The sequence below is a fragment of the Malaclemys terrapin genome, chromosome 13 (assembly GCF_027887155.1).
Source record: "Malaclemys terrapin pileata isolate rMalTer1 chromosome 13, rMalTer1.hap1, whole genome shotgun sequence".
NCBI lineage: Eukaryota > Metazoa > Chordata > Testudines > Emydidae > Malaclemys > Malaclemys terrapin.
In genome coordinates, this window is record NC_071517.1 from 14,898,794 (window position 1) to 14,925,732 (window position 26,939).

The window sequence follows — 26,939 nt, forward strand, 5'->3', positions numbered from 1 at the left end:
CCCACAGATGCTGTTACAGCACTTTCCATAGCTGCCCCCTCAACAGAAAGCCCCACAGCAGGGCTATCTCTTTTCTCAGGGAGGGAGTGCTTAGGTTACATAACCTGGCACTTCTTTCCCAGCATGCCTTGCAAAAACCTACAATTCCCAGGATTCCTCCATCTCCCAGAATTTCTTTGTTTTGAATAGAAGCAGAACTAGGCTATGCTTGTCCTATAATGGCCATAAAGGGCCAGTGCTCAAGAAAAGGATATGCTGGTCTCCCCTAAAGACACAGTAAGTACATCCTGGGACGTTAGAAACTTACTTTTTTAACTAAAATATAAACTGAGATTTGGTCTTACATTTCTAGGCCTTGAAATCAGGGTGGGTGCCTGGGCCAGCGCTGGATTAAAGTCTTTGCTGCAGCCGTTCAAAGCTGTTTAAATTTTATTTTATTTTTTAAAGAAAAGTGATTTAAACAAGATGAGGTGACAACCAATAGGTCTAAATCTTCACTTAATGGCATCCTGGGGTTACATTAATATCAGTAGGTTCTAGAGGTGGTCAGAAAAGTTCCTGCAAAACAAAATTTCTACAAAAGTAAGGAAACATTTTGGGGGGGGGGGGGGGGGTGTGAATCTCTCCCGTTTTCTGACCCTCTAGTGTCTGCCAAATCCAACAGTGACCCCATTGATCAGCTCTTCCAGCTTGAAATACTAGGAGGTAGCCCAGGCTGAACTTTCTGATGAAAGATCATAGGGAAATGATTAGTAATCATCAATGATGGTTGGGGTATCAGGTTGCCTGCCTCTGTAGGCACATCTGGCACATACCTGTGTTAGATATTCTACATTTGTTCTCTCTCACTGAGGAGCCCCAAGTGCATTCATTAAACTGTCCCATCCACCTCAGGTATCCCACACAACCCCTGACACCCTCCTTCTTTCAATGATGAGTCCTCAGGCACTCCCTGACCTTATAAATAACAATAATGACCAAAATCATTGACCTTCCTGCATATAACTTATACAGAGTATATAACTTAAGGATCACTTTAAAAAGAGCACCACAAAACAACAGTTTAAGGCCAGGAAGTGAAAAATAATGTTTCTGATTGAAACTACAAGAGGGATTTTTGCATATAAATACTCACAATGGAATTTTGCCAGGGCAGCAAGGCTAACATCCCTGCTATGGAGAAAGATGGCATGGGAACTGAGAATTTCAATGGCTGTGGGTTTGTCTTCCTTGTTAAAAGCTGTATGGGTTGTTGTTTTGGTTTTTTTACATCAGGGTAATTAACTCACATGAGCCACCCTGAGGTAAAAACACAATGAAAACAAGGCACTTTAGTTTTACCACGAGGTAAACTTGCCAAGGTTAGCCCTGTATCCCCACATGTGGCTGCTGACCTTAGTAAATTTACCTCATGGTAAAACTAAAGGAACTTGTCTTCACTGTGTTTTACCTCAGGATAGCATTAGTTAGTTAACCCAAGGTAAAAACCTTAGCTTTTTAGCAGTGAAGACAAGCCCTAAGAGCAACAAAGACTTAAGTTTTATGTCTCATTTGTATCACAGTGCATCCAGCATCCACCAATGAAGCCTTGGTATAGTGCTGACATAGAAGAAACAGTGCCACCTACTGAATGACTAAAACCCTTTCTTGCAGTTCCTGGGTTTTCCTTGGAGGTCTCCCATCCAAATTCACTAGATTGAACCCTGCTTAGTTTGAGATTTGATGAAATCCTAGATTCAGGGGGGATATATCACATCAGTCCTCCTAATGGCCCTGAAATGTTTGATAACAGAGAAGGGCTCAGCAAACTACAAAACTGGTATTAATAGAGTTAACTAAATCTATAGGAAACAAGACCTTTGATATCCCCTCCTCCCCCAAATTTGGCTGCAGGCTCAGTTTACTTGCCTTTGACCACTTTGTATAATTTTTCATTAAGTAGCAGGAATATACCATCTGTTTGTGGAATTGCTAAATTATTGCCAGTTGATGAGAGGGGTTAAGAAATTACTTTCAAATTATCACTCTCTCCTCAAGGATTGTCAACAATTCTTGAAAAAAATAGCTTGTCAAGAGCTGGTGAAGCACCATACAGATGCTGACTTTTCACATTTCCAATCTGGCCAGAGCACCTAATTCTGTCAAGATTGCTTTGATTACGAGGAAATAAATTCACCATGGACCACAGTTGAGTCACTGGGAAAATGCTGGGTCTGATCCTGCTTCCATTAAAGTCAATTGTCTTTAATAGGAGTGTGATCAAGCCCTTTTATGTGGGCTTTGTCCTGATTTTGCTGCAACAGGCTTGTTAATCTTACAAGCTTTGCTCACTCAGGACCTGATGCTCCACTACCTTGCATGTTGTGGAGTTGTTTATACCTCAGTGACCTGGTGTAAGACATGACCACTGGTGTGAGGGGAGAATGCTGATGTGGTAGTATTCTGCACTCACTCTGCATGGGCATCAGTGACTGCAACAAATGTGAGACCATGACGTATCAACCACACGATCTTTAGCTGCTCCCCCTCTATAAGGTGGGGATATCGATTATCATGTATTTTCAGGAGGGGGGCTGTGGGGCCTCACTATAATGGGTCTGACCTCACAGATCCTTCTAGTGGTGAGCATGTGATGAGTCATGCTGTTTTGCAGGCGTGCAAAGGGATTAATATATCCATTTGTGAGCGTGCATGCAAAATGTAGTTGTGCAAATCACCACATGTGGGTCTGCATGACAGACACAGAGCCTGAGATGCCTTTGTGCAGGACTCTGTACTGTGCATGAATATGCATAGATGGGTATAAGCCCACATGTGAGCGTGAGCCAAAGACACTGGCATGCTTGCTCCCCTCTAACTTCCCACCCCCAGCACTCCCTGGGATGTGGGCTCAGGGGATGGGCAGGGCCAGAGGGGCAGCCCAGTCTAGGGGGCCCCCATCTGCAGCTGAGGGTCTCTTGGCTCGCTGGAGGATGGGGTTAGGCTGTGGTGGCTCTCGCAGGGAGCACCGTGAGCTGGCTCGCCCGCTTAGGGGCGCTCTAAGGCCGGCAGCCTGGCCACTGCGACCCTCAAGGCCGGCCCGGTCTGGCTCTTGGTAGAGCTCAGGTACATGAGCCGCGCTAGGACCCAGAGGAAGCGCCTCCTCGCCCGTTATCCGTGCCGCGCTAGGACCCCGCGGAGCTCTGCCGGCAGGCAGGGGAAGACGGAGCCTGGCCCAGCAGAGCCGCCGGATGGAGCCCGAGCTGGAGCCCCGCGCGGGCCGCCTCTTCAGGTACAGGCAGCTGGGGGGCGGGGGGCCTGCCTGCGCTGAGCAGTCGGGCTCTAGGGGCCCTTAAAGGGGCAGCACCTCAGCCCGCGCCTCCCTGCTGCGAACGCCCCGGCACTGCGGGGAGGCGGGGGGTTAAAGGGCAAGTGTCGGCCCCACACACACGTGTGTGGAGGAGGGGACCGATAAAGGGCCAGCGCCCCGTCGCCCCCGCAGGGTGGGGCCCTTGTGGGGGTCCCCCAGAGGCCTAGGCAGCCCGTAGGGAAGGAGCCCCTGTTCCAGCAGGGAGGGAGTCTCCTGCCCCACGACATGCTGTTGTGTTTGGACCTTGGCTGAAATCTGTTGCCCCTTGGCAGTGGGCCTGGCGCAGGGACCTGGGCAGCCCTGCAGACCGCAGCCCCAGAGCAGGTGCCCAACGTGGGCAGCTCCCCCGGCCAGCGCGCTTCAACCCCGACCTGCGGAACCATTCTCTGTGTGGCCATAGGCTAAGCTCAGTGTCTTGTCCTCCCGGCTCCCAGTGCCAGCCAAGGGGCCGGGTGCCAGGTGTGAATGTTGTGACACAGACACCTGCGTGCTGGGCACTCGGCTGCGACACCCCCTTGGTGTACAAAAGCCCTTCACAAAGAGTCGGCACCTGGGAGTGTTTGGTTCCTGCCCCTTGGAGGAGGAAGGCAAGCTTGTCATCAACCCCCTGAGCCAGCCAGAGGGAGGTGGACAGTGCCCAGCATTCCCCTGCCCCCCTTTTGGGCCTGCAGCATCAAGCAGCAGGAGCTTTGTTGGAAAGGAACTGCAGCCCAAATATTCTCCTAACATTTCATTTCCCCCAGCTCAGCTGAGCTGCTGGCAGCTCGGACGCGTGACCGCAAGGTTCCTCAGCACTCACACGGACAGAAGGACTTCATCCCCGATAGCTCGGAAGAGCAGGCAGAGAGGCTGCACCGGTGTCGGGAGGAGCACTGGCAGCTCCTGGCAGAGGAGCGCGTGGAGAGGCTGTAAGTCCCTTCATCTGGGCTGAGATCCTGTTCCTCAGTGGCAGCACTGCCCTTGGGGCTCTCGCTGACTCTCAGGACGATCAGAGTGACAGAGTGCATCAGGGAGAAGTCATGCCCTGGATGCTAATGATCTATTCATGCTGATAGTACAGTCGGTTTCTATAGCACTGTTCAGTCAAGGCTCTTGCAGGAATATATTAAGGCCTTATAGCATCCCTGTGAGTTATCAACATCTTCCCATTTTACAGATGGGGTAGTTGAGGCAGAGAGGTGACATGACTTATCTCTGCACACACAGCAAGCCCATGACAGAACCCAAGACTCCTGTCTCCCAGTCACTAAAATGCACTTCCTTTTAGAGCCACACTCCTCCTGCCAAGTTGCTCTTTGCTCCCTCTCTGCAGTTATAAAACGCCCCCTACAAGAGCATGTGCTTTGCTCTGTGTGTTGGAGACCACAGTGTAGAGCGATTTCAGGAGCTGCAGAATGTTATTGTACATTACACTGTGGGCTCAGATGGGCAGCATTTTTGGCAGGAGCACTTTTAGCCTCAAAGAATGCCCTCTGGAAGTTTGCAACTTCCTACCCTGCTGCATTCTCACACGCTGATGGAGAGAAAGATTTGTTAAATCATTAGATTGAGGGGGGAAAAAATGAAGGGGGGGCTGATGTCTACTGATATGTGTTTGGTTTTTTTAACTTCTCAGGGGAAGTTTGGTGAAAGCTGAATGGAAGCCACGAGAGGGCATCGTGGAGCTGAAATCCCCTGCGGTAAGTGGCGATGCTCTATGAGTTTGACATTGTCGCCTCCTGCTGGCAAATGCAGATTGTCTGATTTTTAATTTGTGTCCCAGTGTGGGAGAGAGCCTGGCTCTGGGCAGGGGATGGCCCCAGCACATCACAGATTTATCCTTTTGTTCCCAGGGGAAGTTCTGGCACACTATGGGGTTCACAGAGCATGGCAAACAGTGCCTGCTGCCAGAGGAAGCCCTCTATCTACTGGAATGCGTGAGTAGGATGCCCAGGCTTGGGGGCAGTGGATTCTTTTTGAATAACACCATTGCAGGAGCAATAGTAGCTGGGAAGGCAGAGAGAGTATTAGGGAACCTGCAGTAGATCCTTCATCCTTCTCAGTAGTTCAAGATCCTCCACTTGTGTATGCTCTTCAGGACACAGTCTGAAACCACATGGCACATGTTGGTCTCTACTACAATCTGAATAAACGATTGTCTTCAAAAGGCCTAATTCCTGAGGGACTGGCTGTAGGTGATGAGACACAAAACCTTTCAACTCTAGGCCACTGGTTCAAAGAAGAGCCTATGCCCTAAAGTAGCTGCCATCCTTTTCATGCTCTGGTGCAACAAGTCTTTCATTATTAGGGTTACCGCCTGCAGTACCAGGAAATAAATAACTCTGTGAAATGCACAGGGCATGCCTTTGCTTAGGGGCCAGCACTGCCCAGTGCTTTATTTATGGAACAAAATCATATATTTATATCCTGGTGCATAATCCTTTGTGGTTTTGGAACAAAATGTGTCCTTTATTAACTCTGTAGATGATGTGGGATATTAGGCACCTGATCAGTCCCCTCCAGGTGAGGCAGCTGAGGTATTGGTGTGTGAGATGCATATACCTGTGTTTCCAGTGCTGTACTTGCTCTGTGGTTAAATGCCTGCCCCCCCCTTTCTGGCATACATTGCCAAACAGAAAGTCAAAGAGGACGGAGAGCGAAGAAACCAGTTTCTTTTTCTTTGCCCGGAGAATTCTCAGCCCTGATGCTCCCAGTTAAGGCTGGGTTGGCATTCTCTGATCTTGAGGGGCTTATGTCTTGCCATTGAGAAATCCTATCCGCTCAAGACCATCTATTCAAGTCTAAAGATGCTCTTGTTTTGTTTTGATAAACTGTTGGATTCAGGACAGCAGATGGTCTCACTCAAACTCTGATTTCAAGGGCTTTTTTGCCTTGGGGTTGTGATTTGCCAGAGATCATAAGTGGCCTGATTTGAAAATGAAATTGTGCAGTTGGCCACTGGGCACAGAATCAAGTAGGTTTTAGAGACAGAAAAGACCTGTAAGATGCATCTACCCCGTTTCATGGGGAAGGCATATTTCCCAGTGCTTGGTAACTTGGTATTTTGTGGGCAGACAAATCAAGGTGGGAGAGGTTTAGCTTAAAATTAGCTAACGAGGAGGCTCCAACATTAGAGGGATTAAGGCTGAGGGAATCTGAGTGCCCATAGCCACCTCTGAGGTGATTGGGGATTGTGGGTGCTCAGCGTATCTCAAGAGCTAGTCCAGGTTATTGCTAGTTATTTTTTATTACATAGCAATGTATACACAATGAATACACAGTTTATGCCCAAATAAATTTGTTAATCTCCAAGGTGCCACAAGGACTCCTCATTGTTGCTACAGCAATGTGTGTGCTTGCATGGGAAGGCCCAGCTTAGTAAGTTTTGTTGCAGTGCTGACCAATGCTAACTCCACCCCATTAGACCCACTATAGAGGGAGCGTGCCACTGTGCACTTGAGAATAAGTCGGCATCACAGATTTGTAGGAGAGAAGTTGCATGAAAATAATTTGATACTTAAGAAGCACCAAGCTGGAGTTTGAGTCAAAAGCAGCTGGATGCTGGGACCAGCTATTGAGACCACAAGGAAGGAATGGGCATGGACCCTGCAGTACTGGTTTCCTGCAACCTGTGGTTCCTAAACCCAAGCTTCTGTTTTTCAGGGCTCTATTCAGCTCTTTTACAGGGACCTGCCCTTGTCCATACAAGAAGCCTATGAGACCCTGCTGTCCCAAGGGACAGTGAGCCTGCTACAGTACCAGGTATGCACAAAGGATTTGACACCAGTGGTGATTATTACAGTGGGTAAGGGGTGGGTACAACCAACCCATTCAAATGGTGGTGGGAGGCTACAATTTAGGGAGGGGGTGGAATTTATTTCACACCCCTTTCATCCACTGGTCTTCCCATTTCAGCTAAGCAGTTGTCTCCTTTGTTATCCTCTGGCTCTGGTTCTCCCCTTTCCCCTAGGATCTCTCCTATTCTAGGATTGCACAGAGCTTCACCCAGTGGCATACACAGAAGCAGCATCAGAACTAAATTAACCTGATCATAGCCATTTGTTCACTGTGCTGCTCCTGCTGTGGAACCAAGAGGTGTGATCTGCTAGGGGCACAGAGGGCAGGGCAAGGCAAAGCAAAGCAGTCTCTTATTCTGCAGCAGCAGCAAAGGCAAAGATTGAATCCTTCCTCAGAAGACCAGCTCCCCTCTATGCCCAGAAAGAATAGCAGAGTGAAGCTGGCAAGGATTATGCCTGTTTTGCCTCTGCTGCTGGCTCTTGCCCATTGCTAGGAAAACACTAGCTATGGCAGCAGCACAGAGAGCTTCAGATTTCTGAAATGCAGGATGCTGGAGGCAAACATGGGATCTCTGTGATCCCCGTACTCCTCCTGATCACGCAAGTTTGCACTAAGTACAAACCATACAAAGTCCCTTCTCTTTCCTTCAGTCTCATGGGTAGTGAACATTCCACCACTGTATCACTGGAGGCCCAGGAGGCATTTGGCACTTTTTGGGTGGTTGTAGCAAGCTGGGCATTTATACAGTCAGAGTCTCCATGTGGATGATCACTCCCACAGCTATGCTGGCTCTCAAGCCATGCAGAATCCCAGCTAGAGTTGTGGTGCTTTGGCCTCGAATGAATTTTTACCCATATGATCTCTCTTGTACTTTTTGTGGAGGAGAATGCTGGAGACTAGGCACACTCTATGCTTAGCTGTCTTCGGTCTGAATCAGCCATTCAGATAGTATCTAAATCAGCTTGCCATATGAAACAGAGGGTGTTTTTTAAGGTGATCGTTTAACATTCTTGGTTTTCTTTGCTCTTTTAAGGTGTTCAGCCACTTGAAGAGACTGGGTTACATTGTGCTGAGATTCTGCCCCAGGTATCTGGCTTTTCCTTTCCTCACCCCTTCCCGCTTGCTTCTTCAGATCCTCTGCTCCAGCACACGAAGCCTAGAAATCTTTGTAGGGGTCTGGGAATCTCTAGATGTCATTCTTAGTTGGCAGATGAAGCCTGAGCTGAGCCAGTAATTCACCTGTATGGTGGAAGCCATGATCATTCCTCTTCCCCTCATACTATCTGTTCCTTGGCTTTAAACATTCAACGGTGCCTCAGCCTCAGGGAATGTATTATCATTTGCTTGGTCCAATGGACAGGGCGGTGGACTGGGAGTCAGGAGACCTGGATTCCATTCCCAGCTCTGCCACTGACCTGCTGTGATCTTAGACAAGTCACTTCACCTTCCTGTGCCTCTGGACATTTGTCTGGTCTAGTTAGACTAAAAGCTCTTTGGAGCAGGGATTGTCTCTTGATTTGTGTTTGTACAGCACCTGGCATGATAGGGCCCTGATCTTGTTTGGAACCTGTAGGCATTACCATAATACAAATAAGAATAGTAAGTATATTATGAGGTAGCATTACTGTGATCTTCAGCACTTACCTTGTAAGCTGTCTGCGGGCTCTTTTTGTTTGCTGTCTGTACACTGTCTAGCACTATGGGGCCCTCATCCATAACTACTAGTGCCCCTAGCTGCTCCTGCTATAAATATAATAAATAATAGTCACTGAGACCTGCAGGTGGCTCCCCCCTTCTTCCCATTATAGAGATATCACAGATAAATCAACTGATTGAATTGAGGCTCTTCAGCCCTCGGGACCCTATAGGGTTTTTTCCCTTTAACCTCTTGGATGCTCTAATTCCATGTAAGCATCTCACATTTGAGCCTTGAGACATGTATTCCCCCCATCCCATTGGCTCAGATGAAGTGGAGCAGCCTCTGAGTATGCCTTGCATTCCAGCACTTCAAGGATTATGCACCAGAAACGATACACCACTTTCTTATTGTTCAGCTGGGAAGTGGGTGGATGTGAGTAAAGGGACTGGACAAGTGATTCTGGGGTGGGGAGATTCTTTCTGCTGGCCTAGTCCTCGCAGCAGTTTCCATGCCCAGTGAGAAGCTTTTTGCCGTTACATTTTCCTATGGCTTTAATTGGAAGAGTTTTTCTAACACTGCCAATCTCTCTCTCCCTCAATCCCTTTGTCTCTCTGCCTCATTACAGTGCTGTCCCATCTCAATACGAGAGGCAGCTGAACCTAGACAGTTATTGCAAGAGCTCTGGAAAACGCCATCACAAAAGGAAGAGGAGCTCCAGCCCCTGGTAAAGGAAAACAGACACATTGTAGCAAGCCCTTCATGGACTAACTCATTCCCCATGTTCTGGACTAACTCATTCCCCATGTTCTGGGCCACAGCTAAAAATGTTGCTCGCTGCCCATTCCATCTAAGGGCAAGAAACAAACAGATCCCCACCATCCTCATCCTGTTGGTCCCTGCAAGCCGTCTAGGGTGCTGGTGCTGAATTTAGTAATCTGACCGAATGTCATTGGAAACAGCATTCAAGTGATCAGATCCCGATCAATTCACAACACATCTTTTACAACGGATGCATTCATGGCTTTTCTTCCCCTCCCCATGCCCCCTCTTCCTCCAGTGTTGTCTTCGAGCCCGGCTCATACCTAACTATGTCACTACAACATCTCCAGGTAAATTGCCTGAAAGCAGCTGTTTCATTTCCACCCAAACACTGCAGGGATCGTCGTAGTGACCCTTTGCAGTGCATCCCCCTTATCACATCCACTCTTCACAAGGGCTGAACTGAGCTGGGGGAAGATTGTCTGGTTAGTCCCATCTGCTGATGGTGGTCAGTTTGTGAGATCCTTGAATGGAAAGAGAGAGGTCTCTGTATTAGAAGCAAATTGCAGGAAACTCCTCTCTCTCCTTTTCACATCTAAAGAAATAAGGCACCATTAAAGGAGCTCCAAACAAGGACTGATCAGCAGCCACTGAAGAAGAAGCCTTCTAGTGTTAATTTCGCTATGGTTAAGTGCTTTACGGCAGGGACCAGGTTTTTTGTTCTGTGTTTGTGCAGCGCCTAGAACAAGGGCGTCCGTGATGGCAGCCTGGAGATGCTACCATAATGCAAATAATAATACATTATTATTTATTAACACAATTAGCAGTAGGTGGCACCACAGACTTAGAAACAGAGAAGGGCAGAGTAATCAGTCCAGGTCACTCCTGGTGCGGAAGTATCTTTCAAACACAGTGCAGTAGGAGTTATGATGCAATTTCAGAAAGCCATTAGAGGTAAAACCGTGGACTTATGAACTAACCTTTCAGGTCTGGAGACCTGGGATCAAATCTTGTGTAACAGTTTCAGCCTATTAACTGGAGAATTTTATATCTGTGTTTTAAACCATTTTAAACCACTCCATTCCATTGGTACATTTGTCAGTGCCTGCTCAGGGCTGGAATAGCAGAGGTGGGGGCTGGCGGACAGGCTTGAGGGCATGGGCAGAACTGTGTGAGGAGGAACTAAGATGGGAATAGCAGGGGGTGCCCTAGGTCAGGACTGTGGTGCGTTTACAGAGCTGTGTGGGACACTTGCATTGCATTTTCTGCTTCTGTGTTTGACTTTAGCCAGCACTATCCATCCATCACTCTGAGAAGCACCAAAATGCTGCAGAACACTTCACACAAACAAAAAGACGCTAGTTCTAAGGAAGAGCCTGTTAATGAGCGTGTGCAGGCCCCTTCCTGGGCTCCCAGTATCCTAGCCTTCTCCCCTTCTCATGCTCAGGGACCACACTGTTTTTGTTACCCATGGAGGGGGGCAAAATTTGCTCAAAGGACTTTGAGGGAGCAAAATTCTAAATTTATCCCCTTTTTCTGTTTTAAGGTTACAAGACAAGAAACCAAAGGCATCTGGGAATCCTCCAGAAGGTGAAGGGACCCTAGAAAAGGCCAGTGGCAGCTGTGGCGGTCCCAGTCACCCAGCCTCTGGGGGGAGCTGTTTGTCAGAGAAGTCAAAAGAGTCCGATCCTGCCAGTGGAGAGGGGGAGTCAGCCCAAGTTCCCACTGATGCAGTACAACTCAGCAAGCCCCCCAGTTGCTCACAAGCTCAGGCTGGAGACTATGGGAAGGCTGCTGGGGACAGCTGCAGTGGCACCCACCTGCCCCGCTGGGACTTCACCAGAATCACCTTCCCCAACATGGCTTCTGACTGCCCACACACCTTCCTGCCACAGCCTGACGAAAGACTGCTCCCAGAGAACGTAGCTGGGCGGGAGGCCAACGCCACCCGCTGGTGCAAGCTGGTCAACCAGAAGCGTGAGAAGTTGACACGGAAGGAGCGGGAGCAGCGGGAGAGGGAGAGCAGATACAAGAGCAGTGTCAATGCGGACAGGGAGGTGAGGCGCTGCTCCAACTGGCAGGAATACAAGGAGCTTCTGAAGCAGAGGAGACAGCGGAGGGCAGGGAGGCGGCCTTCGCATCTGTGGGACCAGCCTGTCACCCCGCTGGTGAAGCCGGATCAAGTGGCCTCAGCAGGTATCTGACCTGGGAGAAAAGAACTTAACACATCTTGGCCAATCAGTGATCCACATGGGGGTGTCATGACCCTTTGTGAGTATGTGGGGGGAAGGATTGCTCACCATGGGCCACCAGAGAGCAATTGGAGGGAACAGAAGGAAGGGAAATGTAGGCTGAATATCAAAACAAACATCCTAACTGTGAGGGGGAAGAGTTACCTATGGGAAGCAGAGGAAGCCTCATGGCATCGGCCTGGATGAGCAGAGTATGGAATGGCCCTGCACTGGCTAGGGGAGAGACTAGACGGCACTTTTCATCTCTCCTTCTGTGACATATTAGGCTGTTTTCCATCTGGAATTAGGGGGGAGCAGGGCAGTCCCTGCTGGCACTGAGGGTGTGTATTTGCCCAGGCAAGTTAAGGAGAGGAGACAGGGGAAGTAAAAATCATTGAAGTAGCAAGAGGAGGGGAGGGTGATGTAGCTGCCTTGTCGAAGGAGGGGAGGTGCAGGAGCGCTCCAAGTCTAACCTGCGCTGTGCGTGAGTGTAAAGAAGACCTGACAGACTGAACTAAAGAGTCTGAACCTTTCCTGTTTCTTCCACCAGCTGCTGTCCTCCAGCAGATCAGTGTGCTGCAGCCTTCCCACATCCTGGATGGAGCCTCCCGGTTAGTATTGAGCCAGCAGATTCTAGGGAAGATGGGTCTAACTCAACAAAACATTGTCCTTCCTCATGCGATGTGTTCTCCACAATGGCTGTAGAACTGCCTAATGTACCTGGCGCATGGGAGCAAAAGGTACTTCCCAGTGCTCCTCCCATGGGCTGGGTACATCCTTACTGAGGGGCTGACATGTACGTGCAATGCCATGTCACCATGCAGGAGCTGCAGCAGAGTCCAGCAGCAAATCAGTTATGTTCCAGGCTGATTACAGCACTGGTGTATAAGCTCTTATTAGACTGCATGGGCAAAGTCCATCATACTGCAGTGAACCTTTCATCCCTTACATTCCCTCTCTGCATTGAGGCCTACTAATTTCATAGGCTTCCAGTGCTCCATCAATGTGTGTATTGTCGCTGGGATGCTCTTCCATCCCAGCTGCAGGCTCTGGAGTTGAATGAGATTTTAAAATCTAATCCCCCGACCTTCTGGCTCTGCTCCTATCTGGGACGAGTTGTGTGATGGTTGTGCACAGGTCTGTAGTACACAAACATTGCACTCTAGTAGTTTGGACTAGTGCTATGATGCAGATGGGTATCCAAGCAGCCTGCTTTGTATTTGGATCTATTGGACTGTGCACCTCTGCTTGTGGTGCCTGTATCATGGGGCACAGAGAGAGAGTAGCATGCAAAGTGTGGGTGCTGGAGCTGGCCCATTAGAGCACAGGCATTGCATCGGGAAGCTGTGTGTGGTTCTCCACTTCACATGGAAACGGTGCTAGTGGTTAAGGAGTTGCTCTGTAATGCGGGCTCATCATCTTTCAGGATGAAGCACTTAGAGCCTTATGCAAAGCCCACTGACATCAGTGGGAGTCTCTGCATTAACTTAAATGGATTTTGGATCAGACCTTTCCAGAATAACTCCAGGACTGACCGTTTTGCCTAAGAAGGAAGATTCTAAATGGTCCCTGGGAAGCAAAGGACCTAGGGTTTTAGGTAGGCCAACTTAAAGACTTTGTCTCGCTCCTTGCTCTGATGCATCTGCAGCCTGGGAGGTGTCAGAGTCCCGTGATGTGTTATTCCAAGCATGTATGTGTATCTCATCCTACAGGCTGCAGGAGGATACGGAGGGCATGAAGATAGACTTCAGTGTGTATCAAGCAGATGCAGTTGCCAACTTCAAGAAGAACAACCCTGGGAAGCCGTATGCCAGGATGTGTGTGCGGAGGTACTGGCCATGTACCCTGGCTGTTATTAATGAGTGCTGCTGTGTGCAATTATTTGAAGTACTGCTATGGAAATTTAAACCCTAGTGCAAAGTTACTGACTGCAGGATCTTGTATATTTGCTGGATTATCAGGCAGTCTTCATTTAAAATGGCCCTGCCAAGGTTTTCCCATTATTTTCTCCCCCACCTTGTTGGAATCTGTTGCCTGGTCACCCTCCACCCCAGCCTCAGACCCTGACCTTACTTTGGGTTGTCATCATATTGCAGCTAAATGGTGCTGGTATTATTATTTAGTATTTTTATTACGATAGCACTTAAAGAGTCCCGGACATGGCCCAAGACCTCATTGTGCCAAGCACTGTACAAACAGAGAACAAAAAGACAGTCTGTGCCCCAAAGAGCTCACTATTTAAGTAGCAACAAGAAATAGTTTATAGTTATTTAACTGAGGTACCATGTCCTGGTTCACAGAGGCTGTTGGTAACTGCCCTCCCAAAGCAAGTAGCAGCTGGAATAGAAGGACCAGAATATTAACCCTTTGGCTCTGGTCCTGCAATGAGCTCTGTGCAGCAGATCCCTCAGCCTGTGCAAATCTCCAAGGGCTCCATATGGGTATAGGGCTGCACCTGCCTAAAACTTATTGCGGGATCAGTACCATGCAAATTGGTTGAAACTGTAATAAAGAACAGAATTATTAGACACCTAGATGAACACGACATGTTGGAGAAGAGTTAACATGGCTTTTGTGAAGGGAAATCATGTCTCCCTGTATTGTATTCTTTGAAGGGGTCAACAAACGTAGACAAGGATGATCCAGTGGGTATAATGTACTTGGGCTTTCAGAAAGCCTTTGACAAGATCCCTCCCCAAAGGTTCTTAAGCAAAGTAGACAGTTCTAGGATAAGAGGGAAGGTCCTGTCATGCATCAGCAAGTGGTTAAAAGAGAGGAATCAAAGGGTAGGAATTAGGGCTGTCAAGCGATTAAAAAAATTAATTGTGCGATTAATTGCATACCATTTTATTTAAATATTTTTGGATGTTTTCTACATTTTCAAATATACTGATTTCAATTACAACACAGAATACAAAGTGTACAGTGCTCACTTTATATTTATTTTTGGTTATAAGTATTTGCACTGTAAAAAACCAATAGTATTTTCCAATTCACCTAATACAAGTACAATCTCTTTATCATGAAAGTTGAACTTACAAATGTAGAATTATGTTAAAAAACAAAACAAAACAAAAACGTGTTCAAAAATAAAACAATGTAAAATTTTAGAGCCTGCAAGTCCACTGAGTCCTACTTCTTGTTAAACCAATCGCTCAGATAAACAAGTTGTTTATATTTTGCAGGAGATAATACTGCCCGGTTCTTGTTTACAATGTCACCTGATAATGAGAACAGGTGTTCTCATGGCACTGATGTAGCCGGAATCGCAAGATATTTACGTGCCAGATGCATTAACGATTCATATGTCCTTTCGTGCTTTAACCACCATTCCAGAGGACATGCGTCCATGCTGATGACGGGTTCTACTCAATAAGAATCCAAAGTAGTGTGGATCGACACATGTTCATTTTCATTATCTGAGTCAGATGCCACCAGCACAAGGTTAATTTTCTTTTTTGGTGGTTCGGGTTCTGTAGTTTCTGTGTTGCTCTCTTAAGACTTCTGAAAGCATGCCCTACACCTCGTCCCTCTCAGATTTTGGAAGGCACTTCAGATTCTTAAACCTTGGGTCAAGTGCTGTAGCTATCTTTAGAAATCTCACATTGGTACCTTCTTTGCGTTTTGTGAAATCTACAGTGAAAGTGTTCTTAAAATGAACAACATGTGCTGGGTCATCATCCGAGACTGCTATAACATGAAATATATGGCCAAATGCAGGTAAAACAGAACAGGGGACATGCAATTCTCCCCCAAGGAGTTCAGTCACAAATTTAATTAACGCATTATTTTTTTTAATGAGCGTCATCAGCATGGAAGTATGTCCTCTGGAATGATGGCCAAAGTATGAAGAGGCATACGAATGTTTAGCATATCTGGCACGTAAATACCTTGCAATGCTGGCTACAAAAGTGCCATGCCAATGCCTGTTCTCACTTTCTGGTGACATTGTAAATAAGAAGAGGGCAACATTATTTCCTGTAAATGTAAACAAACTTGTTTATCTTAGTGACTGACTGAACAAGAAGTAGGACTGAGTGGACTTGTAGGCTCTGAAGTTTTATATTGGTTTGTTTTTGAGTGCAGTTACATAACAAAAATATATACATTTGTAAGTTGCACTTTCACGACAAAGAGATTGCACTAGTACTTGTTTGAGGTGAATTGAAAAATACTATTTCTTTTGTTTGAAAATATTTGCACTGTAAAAATGATAATCAAAAATAATATACAGTTTGATTTCAATTACAACTCAATAAAATACATATGAAAATGTAGAAAAACATCAAAAATATTTAATAAATTTAAATTGGTATTCTACTGTTTAACAGTGCAATTAAAACTGTGATTAATCGTGATTAATTTTTTTGAGTTAAGCGCATGAGTGATTAACTGACAGCCCTAGTAGAATAAAGGATCAGTTTTTCACAGTGGAGAGAGGTAAATAGCAGGGTCCCCAAGGCGCTGTTCAACACAGTCATAAATGATCTGGAAAAAGAGGTAAACAGTGAGGTGGCAAAGTTTGCAGATGATACAATTATTCAAGATTGTAAAGGTTGACTGGGCAACAAAATGGCAGATAATTCAATATTGATAAACGCAGAGTATTCCACATTGCCAGACATAATCCCAACTATATGTACTAAATGGTGGGGTCTAAATTAGCTGTTGCTGCTCAAGAAGAAGATCTCAGAGTCATCATGAATAGTTCTCTGAAAACATCTGCTCAGTGTGCAGCAGCAGTCAAAAAAGTTAACACAATGTTAAGAACCATTAGGAAAGGGATAGATAATAAGACAGAAAATATCATAATGCCACAATATAAATCCATTGTACGCCCACACCTTGAATACTGCATGCAGCTCTAGTCGTATAGTAGAATGGGAAAAAGTACAGAGAAGGGTAACAAAAATGATTAGGCGTATGGAACAACTTCCATCTGAGGAGAGATTAAAAAATCTGGGACTATCCAGGTTAGAAAAGTGACAACTAAGGGAGGGGGGGATATGATGGAGGTCTATAAAATCATGAATGGGGTGGAGAAAGTGAATAAGGAAGTGTTCTTTCCCCTTCACGTAACAAGAACTAGGGGTCACACAATGAAATTAATAGGCAGCAGGTTTAAAACAATGTAAGTACTTCTTCAGGTAATGCATAGTCAACCTGTGGAACTCAGTGCCAACGGATGGCCAAAGAATAACTGGGTTCAAAAATGAATTAAATAAGTTCATGGAGGATAGGTCCATTAATGGCTATTAGCCAAGATGATCATGGACGCAACCCCACGTTATGTGCTTCCCTAAACTTCTGACTATCAGTAGCTGGAACGACAACAAGGAATGGATCACTTGATAAATTGCCCTGTTCTGTTCACTCCCTCTGAAGCATCTGGCACTGCCACTGTTTGAAAACAGGATACTGGGTTAGATGAACCATTGATCCGACCCAGTATGGCTGTTCTTATGTTCATATTAAATATGAGGGAAGCCCTTTTCCGAGCCTTGGAGTGTATTTTCGCTGCTCTGTGGGTGTCTCTGATAAGCAACACTCACCAGGGTGGCTGGCCTTGTAAATATTCCTATGGTTTGAGAAAGACCGGCTTTCTTCCTTTTGCAGATTTGACGAGCAGATCCCATCCCTGCGGGCAGTGAAGCAGCTTGCCTTTCAGAGTGAGGATGTCCCAGTGGTCTTTGCACTGGTGGACAATGGAGACATTGCTTTTTACTCTTTCAAGGAGTTCAAGCTGCCTGTTGATATTTATAACTGAAGTTACCATCCCTTGGAGAAATGGCTTTGGGGCAAAGGGTGAGGGACTTTACTCAAGACTTAATTTCCTGATTCATGGACTATTATATCAAATAGAATCTCTGATAACCAGTCTGCATGCAGGAGGGATAACCATCTTATCCACTGCTCCAGGCCTCAGCCAGCTAGGAACTAGCTCATTCGTAAAAGCAAGATACACTTCAAACAAACAAGCATGATGTTCTATGCTTTAGCTGGAGCGTGCACTGCTTTGTTCTTTAAGCCACTGGTTCTCCAGCTCTTATCGTCCTATGGACCACTTCCCCATGACATTTTCTCAGTCCTTGTGGGCCTTTAGAACAAACTTCAGTGGAGATTCACACATGGTATTCTGAGAACCACTGGGCTAGGCCAATCTGAATACAACATGTGAATGGTTTAAGAACCACTGCTGTCGATCAATCAGACTCATAAGCTAACCAGGTTAGTCAATGGTATAGCAAGCCTCTGTTACTCTACTGCACCAGCACCCATCTAATAAAATCCTTAGCAAGGAAATTGGTGTGATAGAAATAAAGGCAAGGCAACAGAAGTCTGCTACAGAAATGATGATGCTGGCTTTGCCTTGGTATTTGTATGCCAGCAGGAGATTGTAGTCCTGGGCGAATGCTTGCCAGTGATCCTCAACCTTATAGAGGTGCTTTGTAAGCCAGTGGAGTCACAGAGAACCATGAAGTCACTCCAGAGGAACATTCTAACTTTGAATTATGGTGTTTATGTTGAGATGTGTCATTGCAACATGGCGTCATCCCCTATTAAAACTACAGCACACAGTGTCAAGACATCTCACCATTGCAATAGTGTGACCCCCTGTTCCCATTTGACGCCCTTTCTCCTGGATGGAGGTACATGTTTCTCACTCTCTCTTGCAAGTGAGAGGAGCTCTGATAAAACTTGCAAATTCCCCATGAGCTGAACCTGGTAGTTCTGTGGGTCTAGTGTGCCAGGTTGGGGATCACTGTCCTATACCATTGACGGTATCACCCAATTGCCTTCCAGCTGTCGTCAGCATGGGAACCCTCCCCCTGAATCTCCTGATACCAAACTTTCTTTAACTTCTATGCAAAAATGCCAATGTGACTAGTGCCAGAAAGTCTTGGTCTGTGGCTAAAAGGGACTCCTAACACTATTGTGCTCAGGGTGCAGCTTTCTTAAGAAGTGTTACAGCAAATGTTTTAGATGCATTTTATTTGATACAGAATGTTTGGGTGGGGGTTTTTTGGGTTGAAGGCTAAAGCAATAAAAAAGCCTTTTCCAACAATGCAAGCCCCTGAGTGTGGGTATTTATTTATTAGTGTTTCTGAGAAAATGGATCAGTAGTGCCTTGTCCTGTGAGAGGGCAGCCCGGGGAACTGCGCTGTCACTGAATGCAGTCAGACAGAGACAGAGTCCCTGTGAGTTCATGCACAGTCCTTGGGGCATGGAATCCTAATGCTGTGCTGCTGTAAGCGTGGCACCTCTTCCTTGGGTAGTGCCAAACGTGCCACAGTGCGATGGCAGAGGCTCTTGCCCTGATTGCTTTGTGTATCTCTCTGATTAGTTTGACAAGTTGGCCTAAATCATCAGCTGGTGTAAGTGGACATAGCTGCACTGACTTCAGTAGAGAAGATGCTGATTTGCTCCAGCTGGGGTTCTGAACTAATATTTACCCTCTTTCTCTCTTGTACCCCCCATGCACCTTCCTAGCCACTAGAAGGAAATAAGGGTGCCTCTGCCTGCTTGGGGGATGTGAAGGGCTGGACAAGGTCGGTGGCAGCTCCATTCTGCTCATTCAGCATTCTTGCATGTTTCAGGCAGTGTCGGGAGAGCTTCTGTGATCTGCCTGTTCTCAGATAGAGCAAAAAAGAGCTCCAAATTTATCCCTGGAGTTAAGCAGACCCAACTCCCATTGACCTCAAAGTTGCACTTTCTTACTTTTCCTTTCCAAGGCAAAATTTGATGGACTCCACAAGAGCTATGGGCTGAGTTTCACTGGGGTAGACAAGACTCTCTGACTCAGCCCAAAACCATTACAATCAAATAACCACTTTGGGGAGGATTGAGAAACTAGCTGTATTGCTCAGCTGCTTTGGATGCCTGTATGAGAATTGGAGCACAAAGCAGATGGATATCCAGACTCTCTTCCTGCCCCTGAACAATCTGACATTGCAGCAGGGGGATAGAAAGGGGCATATTAATTATAATCTCTTTTGAAATACAGCTGAAAAGTGGCCACTTTGTGGAATTTGTCCCATAGGGTCAATGCCTGTTGCAGCGTCATACCATTGCAACCTAAAAAGGTTATGACTGGGCATTGGACTGCCATTCTTCAGCATTGTGGCAGGACAGCGTGTATTTTGGAGCAGTTAATGTCCCCTCACATTAGGACATGGGTTCTCTTCAGCAAAATTGTGATGAAGCCACATACCTTGATGTTTCTAGCAATCCTGGTGCTTCTAGCCATGTGATCTTTCCAAGGGTGCTGACTAGAGTGTGTCCAACTTTCTCTAAAGGTTTACAAAAACAAAACAAAAAAAAAAGTGAATGATAGGCAGGGTCATTTCCTGTGTCTAACTTCACTCTTCATGCTAACACATCAGTCCTCATACTACTGGAGCTGTCTGTAAAAAAACAAGATGAAAAGGACAGAATCCCATAGAAGAATGGTGCATTCAGCTCCATCATTCTGTGGAAACTAAATTTCTCAATCCCTTTTATTTCTTTTGCCTCCTTCAGGTCTCCTCTGTGGCCTAGCTACCTCCAAGTCTCTGACTCATCACAGGCATAATTATAAATCATTACTTAATCATCAGCCAATCAGCTTTCTCCACCCATGGACAATGCAAGAATCTTTTATGCAGGATAGATTTGAACATATGTAGGGTGACCAGATGTCCCGATTTTATAGGGACAGTCCCGATTTTGGGGTCTTTTTCTCACAGAGGCACCTATTACCCCCCCACCCCCTGTCCAGATTTTTCACACTTGCTCTCTGGTCAGCCTAAACATATGCCTTATTGTGAAGTGGGGATGTGCAACCGTGTGCCCCATAAATTGACTGTCCTTGTGGATGGGAAGGGACATTGTTAAAAATCCCTTTTGTCTGACGTGCTCTATCCAAAAGTAACACCTGAGATCACTGTTACAAAGAGATGTTGCAGTTTGCTGGCTGCATTTGATAGCCCCTTTTGCGTACATCCCCTTCTCACAATCTACCCGGTATAGTTAATTTCCCTTGTGGTTGGTGCGGGTAAGATGAGGGTAAAAGATTTTTTTTTTTAAATAGAAAGATGTGCCTGGGAAAGCAGTAAGGCTGGTGGGAGCGAAGGGGCTGGTGTATTACCAGAAATTACCTTTACCTCCTTTTTGGAGACTAGTTAGATGCCAAGTTGACCACACTCTGCCTGGCACCTTTCCTTACCCTAGCAGACGTGTGTAGCACCATGCAGTTAGGGCTGAGTTGTCCTGTGCCATGTAACCCCCTGCTTTAGGGCCTGGCTCTGATCTCAAACCGGTGTGAATTAGGAGTTACATGCATCCAAAGAAGTGGGTATTCACCCACGAAAGCTCATGCTCCAAAACGTCTGTTAGTCTATACGGTGCCACAGGACTCTTTGCTGCTTTTACAGATCCAGACTAACACGGCTACCCCTTTGATACTTGAGTTACACTAGGGCAGTTATACTGGTGTGAGACTGGAGGGGGCCCGTTAGGGTGACAGATGTCCCCATTTTATAGGGACAGTCCTGATATTTGGGGCTCTGCCTTATATAGATGCCTATTACTCCCCACCCTGTCCTGATTTTTCACACTAGCTATGTGGTCACCCTAGGGCTCAGGGACCAGGGTCCGGCCCTGGGTGCTGGGCTTTTCCCTGTCCGTGCTCGTGCTGGACGGGGTGCAGCCTAGTAGCTATTTGCTTCCGTGGGCGCGGATGGAAACGGGGCGAGGCTGGCGGCGTGCTGCGGCCGGCAGGTAAGCCAAAGTACAGCGGGGTGGGCGGGGCCACGTCTCATTAGTATTGATGAGCTTATTAGCATTCACCCCGTATCAGTATCAATTAGCTTGTTAATATTCACTGACGTATTAACAGTCAACGCCATTTGAACAGGGCGGCTGCCCTGAGGCGGTATTCATGAGCCGGGCTTGCTGCCTCCTGATTGGCTCGGAGTGGGAGGTGCCCGGGTGAATTATTCATGAGCACATGGGGCGGACGGGGCGCAAGGAGCGGCCTGGCCACGCCCCTTTATTTGAATATCCGGTGAGCCCCGCCCCCTCCCGGAGGTATCCGGGAAGGAGAGGCGGCGGCGGCGCTAGCGGAGGAGCCCGTGGCCCAAGAGCCGGTTGCAGGGGACACTACAGCCTGCGGCCTCCTCCGGGCCCGGCCGGTCCAGCCAGCGCCCCTCAGGTGAATAGGGGGCTGAGCCGGGGGGGGCGGCACAAAGGACCGACCCCCCCCCGGTCAGTGGGTGGGGGACCGGTGGGGGGGTCACGGTGCTGGGCCGCCACGGTCCTGCGGGGCCCTCACCTGACTGAGCCCGAGGCCCCGCCCTGGGCCTGTGAGCCAGGGGCTCCGGGCTCCGCCGGGGAGCGGGGGGGATCGTGGCGAAGGGGGCTGGCCCCGCGGAGTGGGACCCCGGGCCGGGGGCCGGCTTGAGGCCGCCCCTGGGGTCAGCCAGGGGCGCGCTGAGCTTCGTGCAACTGCGGGGAGAAACCCTGGCTCCCCCGCGATGGGGCCGGGGAGCTCTCCCCGGGGCCTGCCGCTCCTCTGAGGGAGGCCGGGTGAGAGGTGATGGGAAGTTGCCCCAGCAGGTAGGCGCTTGCTGGTCCTTTGGGGCGGAAATCCCCTCTGGAGGTGGGCTGCAATTGGTTCTCTATCTAAACTGCGTGGATGTGTTTGATTTATAAATCTGCGCTCCTGGCACTAATCTCTGTACCCGTTTACACTACTTCAGAATACCTGACAGAAAGGAATTGCCACCATAACCCACGCTCACAAAAAGGGCTGGGCTCACTTGCATCATCTGCACAACAAAAGGTCTTGTAGCATGCCTTAGAGGTGAACGAATGTGTCCTCTGACCAACCAACAACAGAAGCAGATTCCAGAGCCCTGGGACTTTACCCCATAGAATACCCTACCTCCCTCCCCTCCCCCAGAGTGCAAATCTGGGTTGACACAGCCACAGAGAAGGGTGTTTAGGGAACGAAATGGCTTCAAAGGCAGGCAAGGTCCAAATCAAATAGGCTCATTTATTGTCAAGACTAAGATAAATTGTAAGTATATCATGTCTGAGGGAAGGCATAGCTGCCAGATCAGGGTAGAACTTCAATCCACAAGCAGGTTTGTTTGAGTGAAAATCTGAATATTTTGATGTCTGAGTACATTCTGCCGTCGCCGTGTATCTTACTCATCAGTGGCCTTTTGGCAGGCATATATTCCAACCAATGGTGTAATAGTCCAGCTAGTGATGTGTTAATGAACTAGGCAAATAATTATTTTTGGTGTCCCTTTCCCAAAGACAAGAGGGTGTCTATCACCTGACATCCCTGCGTCCATCCCCTGTCTCTTCTCCTGTCTCACTCTTCTCCATGCTGGAGTGAGGAGCTTGTCTCCTGTAGGGTATGTAGGGTATGTCTACACTGCAATTAGACATCCACGGCTGGCCCATGCCAGCTGACTTGGGTTTGGGCTAAAGTGCTGTTTAATTGCCGAGTATGCATCTGAAGAAGTGAGTTTTTACCCACGAAAGCTTATGCCCAAATAAATCTGTTAGTCTTTAAGGTGCCACCAGACTCCTTGTTGTTTTTGTAGATACAGACTAACACGGCTACCCCCTGATACTTAATTGCCGAGTAGACGTTCAGCCAGTCCTCTGGCACTCTCCCACCACACGGAGTGCTAGAGCCTGGGCTCCAGCTCCAGCCCAAATGTCTACACTGCAATTAACAGCCCCTTAACCCAAGTCAGCGGGTATAGGCCATCTGTGAGTTTTTAATTGCAGTGTAGACATGCCCCTAGGTTGCTAGCTTCTTCCTGCAGCCTAGTGCTCCTGGAGGTGGAGTCCTGAAGGACAGAGTCTTCTGGCTGGCCCCGCGTTGCCACAGCCTGTGTTTTTGGGATAGTTTGAAAGCACTGGTAACTTCTGGCCATGTGGCTGCTTGTGGTAGAAATGCTCTCAGAATTGATACTGTAGGTGGTTGCCTATCCAGCCTATGTCTGAAGCTCCCTCTGGATAATGCTTGAGGCTGGATGCATTTCAGAGTATTGGACATCAGCTTCCTCCAACTTCTGTTAAGATTTCAGGCTTTAGATTTTTGCTCCCAACAGGCTTAATTTACTGCATTTGTTCTTCAATAGACATGTAAGCAATGACTGTAAGCTTCTCTCCCGATGGAGTTTCTCCCTTGCACCCATGAGAAACCTCAGCATTTTGCTGTAGCTTCCCTAGTTTAATTGTTGATTGATTACAGAGTGATTCAGGGTTTGTATTTCCCTGAGGCATAAATATAAATATTGGTTTTGTGTGTGGGAGTAGGTCAAGTACAGTCATCTGCCCACTTAGTTTTTCCTTCCAGGGGCTACCTAGCAGTAGATTGGGGAGCATATAGCATTGTGTCCTTAGACACAGGTAATAGTGTAATACATTAAATTGAACAAGCTGCTTGCCCTCTGACATTCTAAAGTGTCATTGTTGCTAATAATTTTGCTTTGTAGGTTTTCATCCTTGTTACCTAGGCTCTAAGCTTAGACTAAATAGAAATGGTAATTAACTACCCGTTCTTTATCCTTTGGCATGCTCGGTTAGTGTATTTGTGTGTTAATGACTAAGTACGGAGTGTGTTCAATTTAATTTTTTCCCCAAACTTGCAGTAAGATTTGTGACAGCTTTTGGAATGCATTTCACATGGTATAGGACAGGTGCCCTGCAACAGCCATTAGGTAGCTCAATGGGAATCTATATTCCCGAGTGCTGTTTCATACTGTGCTACTGACTTCCTGTGTGATATTGAACAAGTCCTGTAACCACTCTGCTTCCAGTTCCCCATCTGTAATTGGGTTAATAATACTTGACTTCTGTTTGATGTGGCTTAGGCCTGGTCTGTATTTAAAACTTAGGTAGTCGACACTGATACAGCGCTCAGTGGTGTGAAAAATCCACACCCGGAGCGCCATAGCTATGCTGATCTAGCCCCTTGTGTAGATACAGGCTGTGTCTACACTGCCACTTTCAGGACTAAAACTTCAGTCGTTCAGGGGTGTGAAAACACACACACACACACACACACACACACACCCCGAGCAACAAAAGTTTTAGTGCTGAAAAGCGCCAGTATAGACAGTGCTTTATCGCCGGGAGCCACACTCCCGGTGATAAAACTACCACCCTTCATTCGGGGTGGTTATTTTTTATCGATGGGAGAGCTCTCCCCCAGTGATAAAGCGTGACTACACTGCCCCTGTCACAGCGCTGTCGCGGCCGCACTGTAACACTGTGGGCAGTGTAGACATACCCACAGCTAGGTAAAGAGAAGAAAGCTCCCTTCCACCTTGCTATCTTTCCTACAGTGAGGTGAAAAATCCCTTCTGTTGCTGTAGTCTGCATCTATATTATGAGGTTACAGCGGCCTAACTACAGTGCCATAGATACGTGGCTGTAGCATCATAGTGTAGACATGGCCATAATGTTTGTAAAGCAGTTAGAGATTCTCTGAAGCTGTGTGTGTGTGTGTGTATGTGTACTAGTGTTACTAGAGTAGAGCCCTTAAAGTAAATTTCTCAGATTAGATTTCTGAAGTAGATAACAGTACAAAAAGCTTTATACTCATATGAAAGGTAGCATGTGTGGTGAGTGGAGAATGAGTGAAATACCAATAACTAAAAACCCTTGAATTGTGACCCAGCCACTGATAACCTTACCCTCTGTGTAGCCAACTGAGAACGCTTCAGCCAATAGGAATGCTATGACTGACGGAGTCCAGGATGAGGCTAGGTGTCAGAGGCAGGATGTTTGGTGAAATGCCCTGGGCTGTTGAACTTCTTGCTTCTGGAGATCAGGATATGCACATTTCACCTTTTACTTTCCAATGTAAGGCTGACCTCTTTGTAGATCAGCTTTTCCCTCTCCCTACAAAAGACTACAGGTGATGTCTTCCACCTTCCTACATCTTACACGACATGATTCCTAGAAACACAATCTTGCCAAAGAAGGAGCAAAGATGGTCTCTCTCTCTCTCTCTCTCTCTCTCTCTCTCTCTATATATATATATATATATATATATATATATATATATATATATATATATATATATATATTAGTGATTTTTTTTCTCAATCTTTGCAGATTGCCCAGATATTATGGTGATAGGCTTTTTAGACATACCTAGATAGAATGATGTACTTGATCTTCAGAATATTTACAAGATTCCTTCAGCCATGTTGTATGCAGTGTTGTAGCCATGTTGGTCCAAGGAGATTAGAGAGACAAGATGGGTGAGGCAGTAACTTTTATTGGCCCAACTTCTCTTGTTGAGAGACAAGCTTTCGAGCTTACAGAGCTCTTATTCGAGTCTGAGAAATCTTCTCTGTGGGTGTCACAGATAAATGCAAGATGGAACTGATTGTTTGGCATAAGTAGTTAACACACATTTCAAGAGACCATTCAAAGTGAAATGGCCTTTTAACATCTTTCCAGCCATAGGGGGAAAATGGGGAAGAGAAAAGGGGGGGGGTGGCACTAAATGGATTACAGATTTTGGTAATAAACCATAAATCCAGTGTCTGGTCTGTCCATGATTTTTAGTATCTAGCCAAAGCTATGAATGTAAGCTCCTGGGTTCATCTTTTGAAAGTGTTGCGTGGGTTTTCTTTGAGGATGAGGACTGTGAGGTCAGATATAGAGTGATCGCTTTGTGAAAAGTGATTTGGTGTTTTTGTCTTTTATTATTTTTTTGAGAGTTCATTTGAGAACATGATGATTGTTTGGTTTCATCCATCTTGTTGTTGGGGCATTTAGTGAATTGGATGAGGTATGCCATATGTTGTGATAGGCATGTGTAGGACCCATGGATCATGAAAAATGTGGTGTGCTGACCATTGTAGCTTTGGAGATATGTCTAGAGGTTTTGCATCTGTTCTGGCAGGATCTGGTGTTGCTTTTAGTTCGTGTGTCTTGGTCCGTGGGGAGCTTGCTTCTGATGAGCTTGGAGAGGTTTTGGAGGTGTTTGAAGGCAGATGAGTGGGATCAGGAAAGATTTCTTTCAGGGTTTTGTCCCCATTGAGTATGGGATGTAATTGTTTGATGTACCCTGTATGGATTGCACAGTTGGGTGGGTGTGTGTGTGTGTGTATGTATGAGGATTTAAGTCATCAGCAAGTAGTTAGAATTTTCTTCTACATCT

At 46.8% G+C, this 26,939-nt stretch overlaps 2 protein-coding genes across 4 annotated transcripts in view; both read left to right on the forward strand.

Moving 5' to 3' along the window:
* The first annotated feature begins 3,203 nt into the window (after positions 1-3,203).
* TSEN54 (tRNA splicing endonuclease subunit 54) lies at positions 3,204-18,826 on the forward strand. Of its 3 annotated transcripts, XM_054048414.1 has the most exons (11): positions 3,204-3,271; positions 4,093-4,257; positions 4,965-5,028; positions 5,182-5,265; positions 6,992-7,090; positions 8,160-8,212; positions 9,391-9,489; positions 11,071-11,720; positions 12,306-12,366; positions 13,468-13,584; positions 17,372-18,826. In XM_054048414.1, exons 1-11 carry the CDS (start codon positions 3,231-3,233, stop codon positions 17,520-17,522), a joined length of 1,584 nt encoding a protein of 527 aa, XP_053904389.1. In that variant the 5' UTR covers positions 3,204-3,230; the 3' UTR covers positions 17,523-18,826. The 3 variants fall into 3 exon arrangements, with proteins under 3 accessions (XP_053904389.1, XP_053904391.1, XP_053904390.1); XM_054048416.1 differs by lacking the exon at positions 9,391-9,489; XM_054048415.1 differs by lacking the exon at positions 5,182-5,265.
* A 2,999-nt stretch (positions 18,827-21,825) lies between these two features.
* The window catches only part of LLGL2 (LLGL scribble cell polarity complex component 2), a 52,619-nt gene continuing 47,505 nt past the window's right edge, over positions 21,826-26,939 (forward strand). The window contains exon 1 of the mRNA XM_054047488.1: positions 21,826-21,947. The gene's annotated coding sequence lies outside the window, so the exon portion shown is untranslated. The remainder of the gene's footprint in view (positions 21,948-26,939) is intronic.

Coding starts and splice junctions, on each gene's coding strand:
- TSEN54 (XM_054048414.1), top strand. CDS start 3,231: ATGGAGCCCGAGCTGGAGCCCCGCGCGGGCCGCCTCTTCAG. Junction 9,490..11,070: donor AAGAGGAGCTCCAGCCCCTG/GTAAAGGAAAAC, acceptor TTCTGTTTTAAG/GTTACAAGACAAGAAACCAA. Junction 12,367..13,467: donor ATCCTGGATGGAGCCTCCCG/GTTAGTATTGAG, acceptor CTCATCCTACAG/GCTGCAGGAGGATACGGAGG.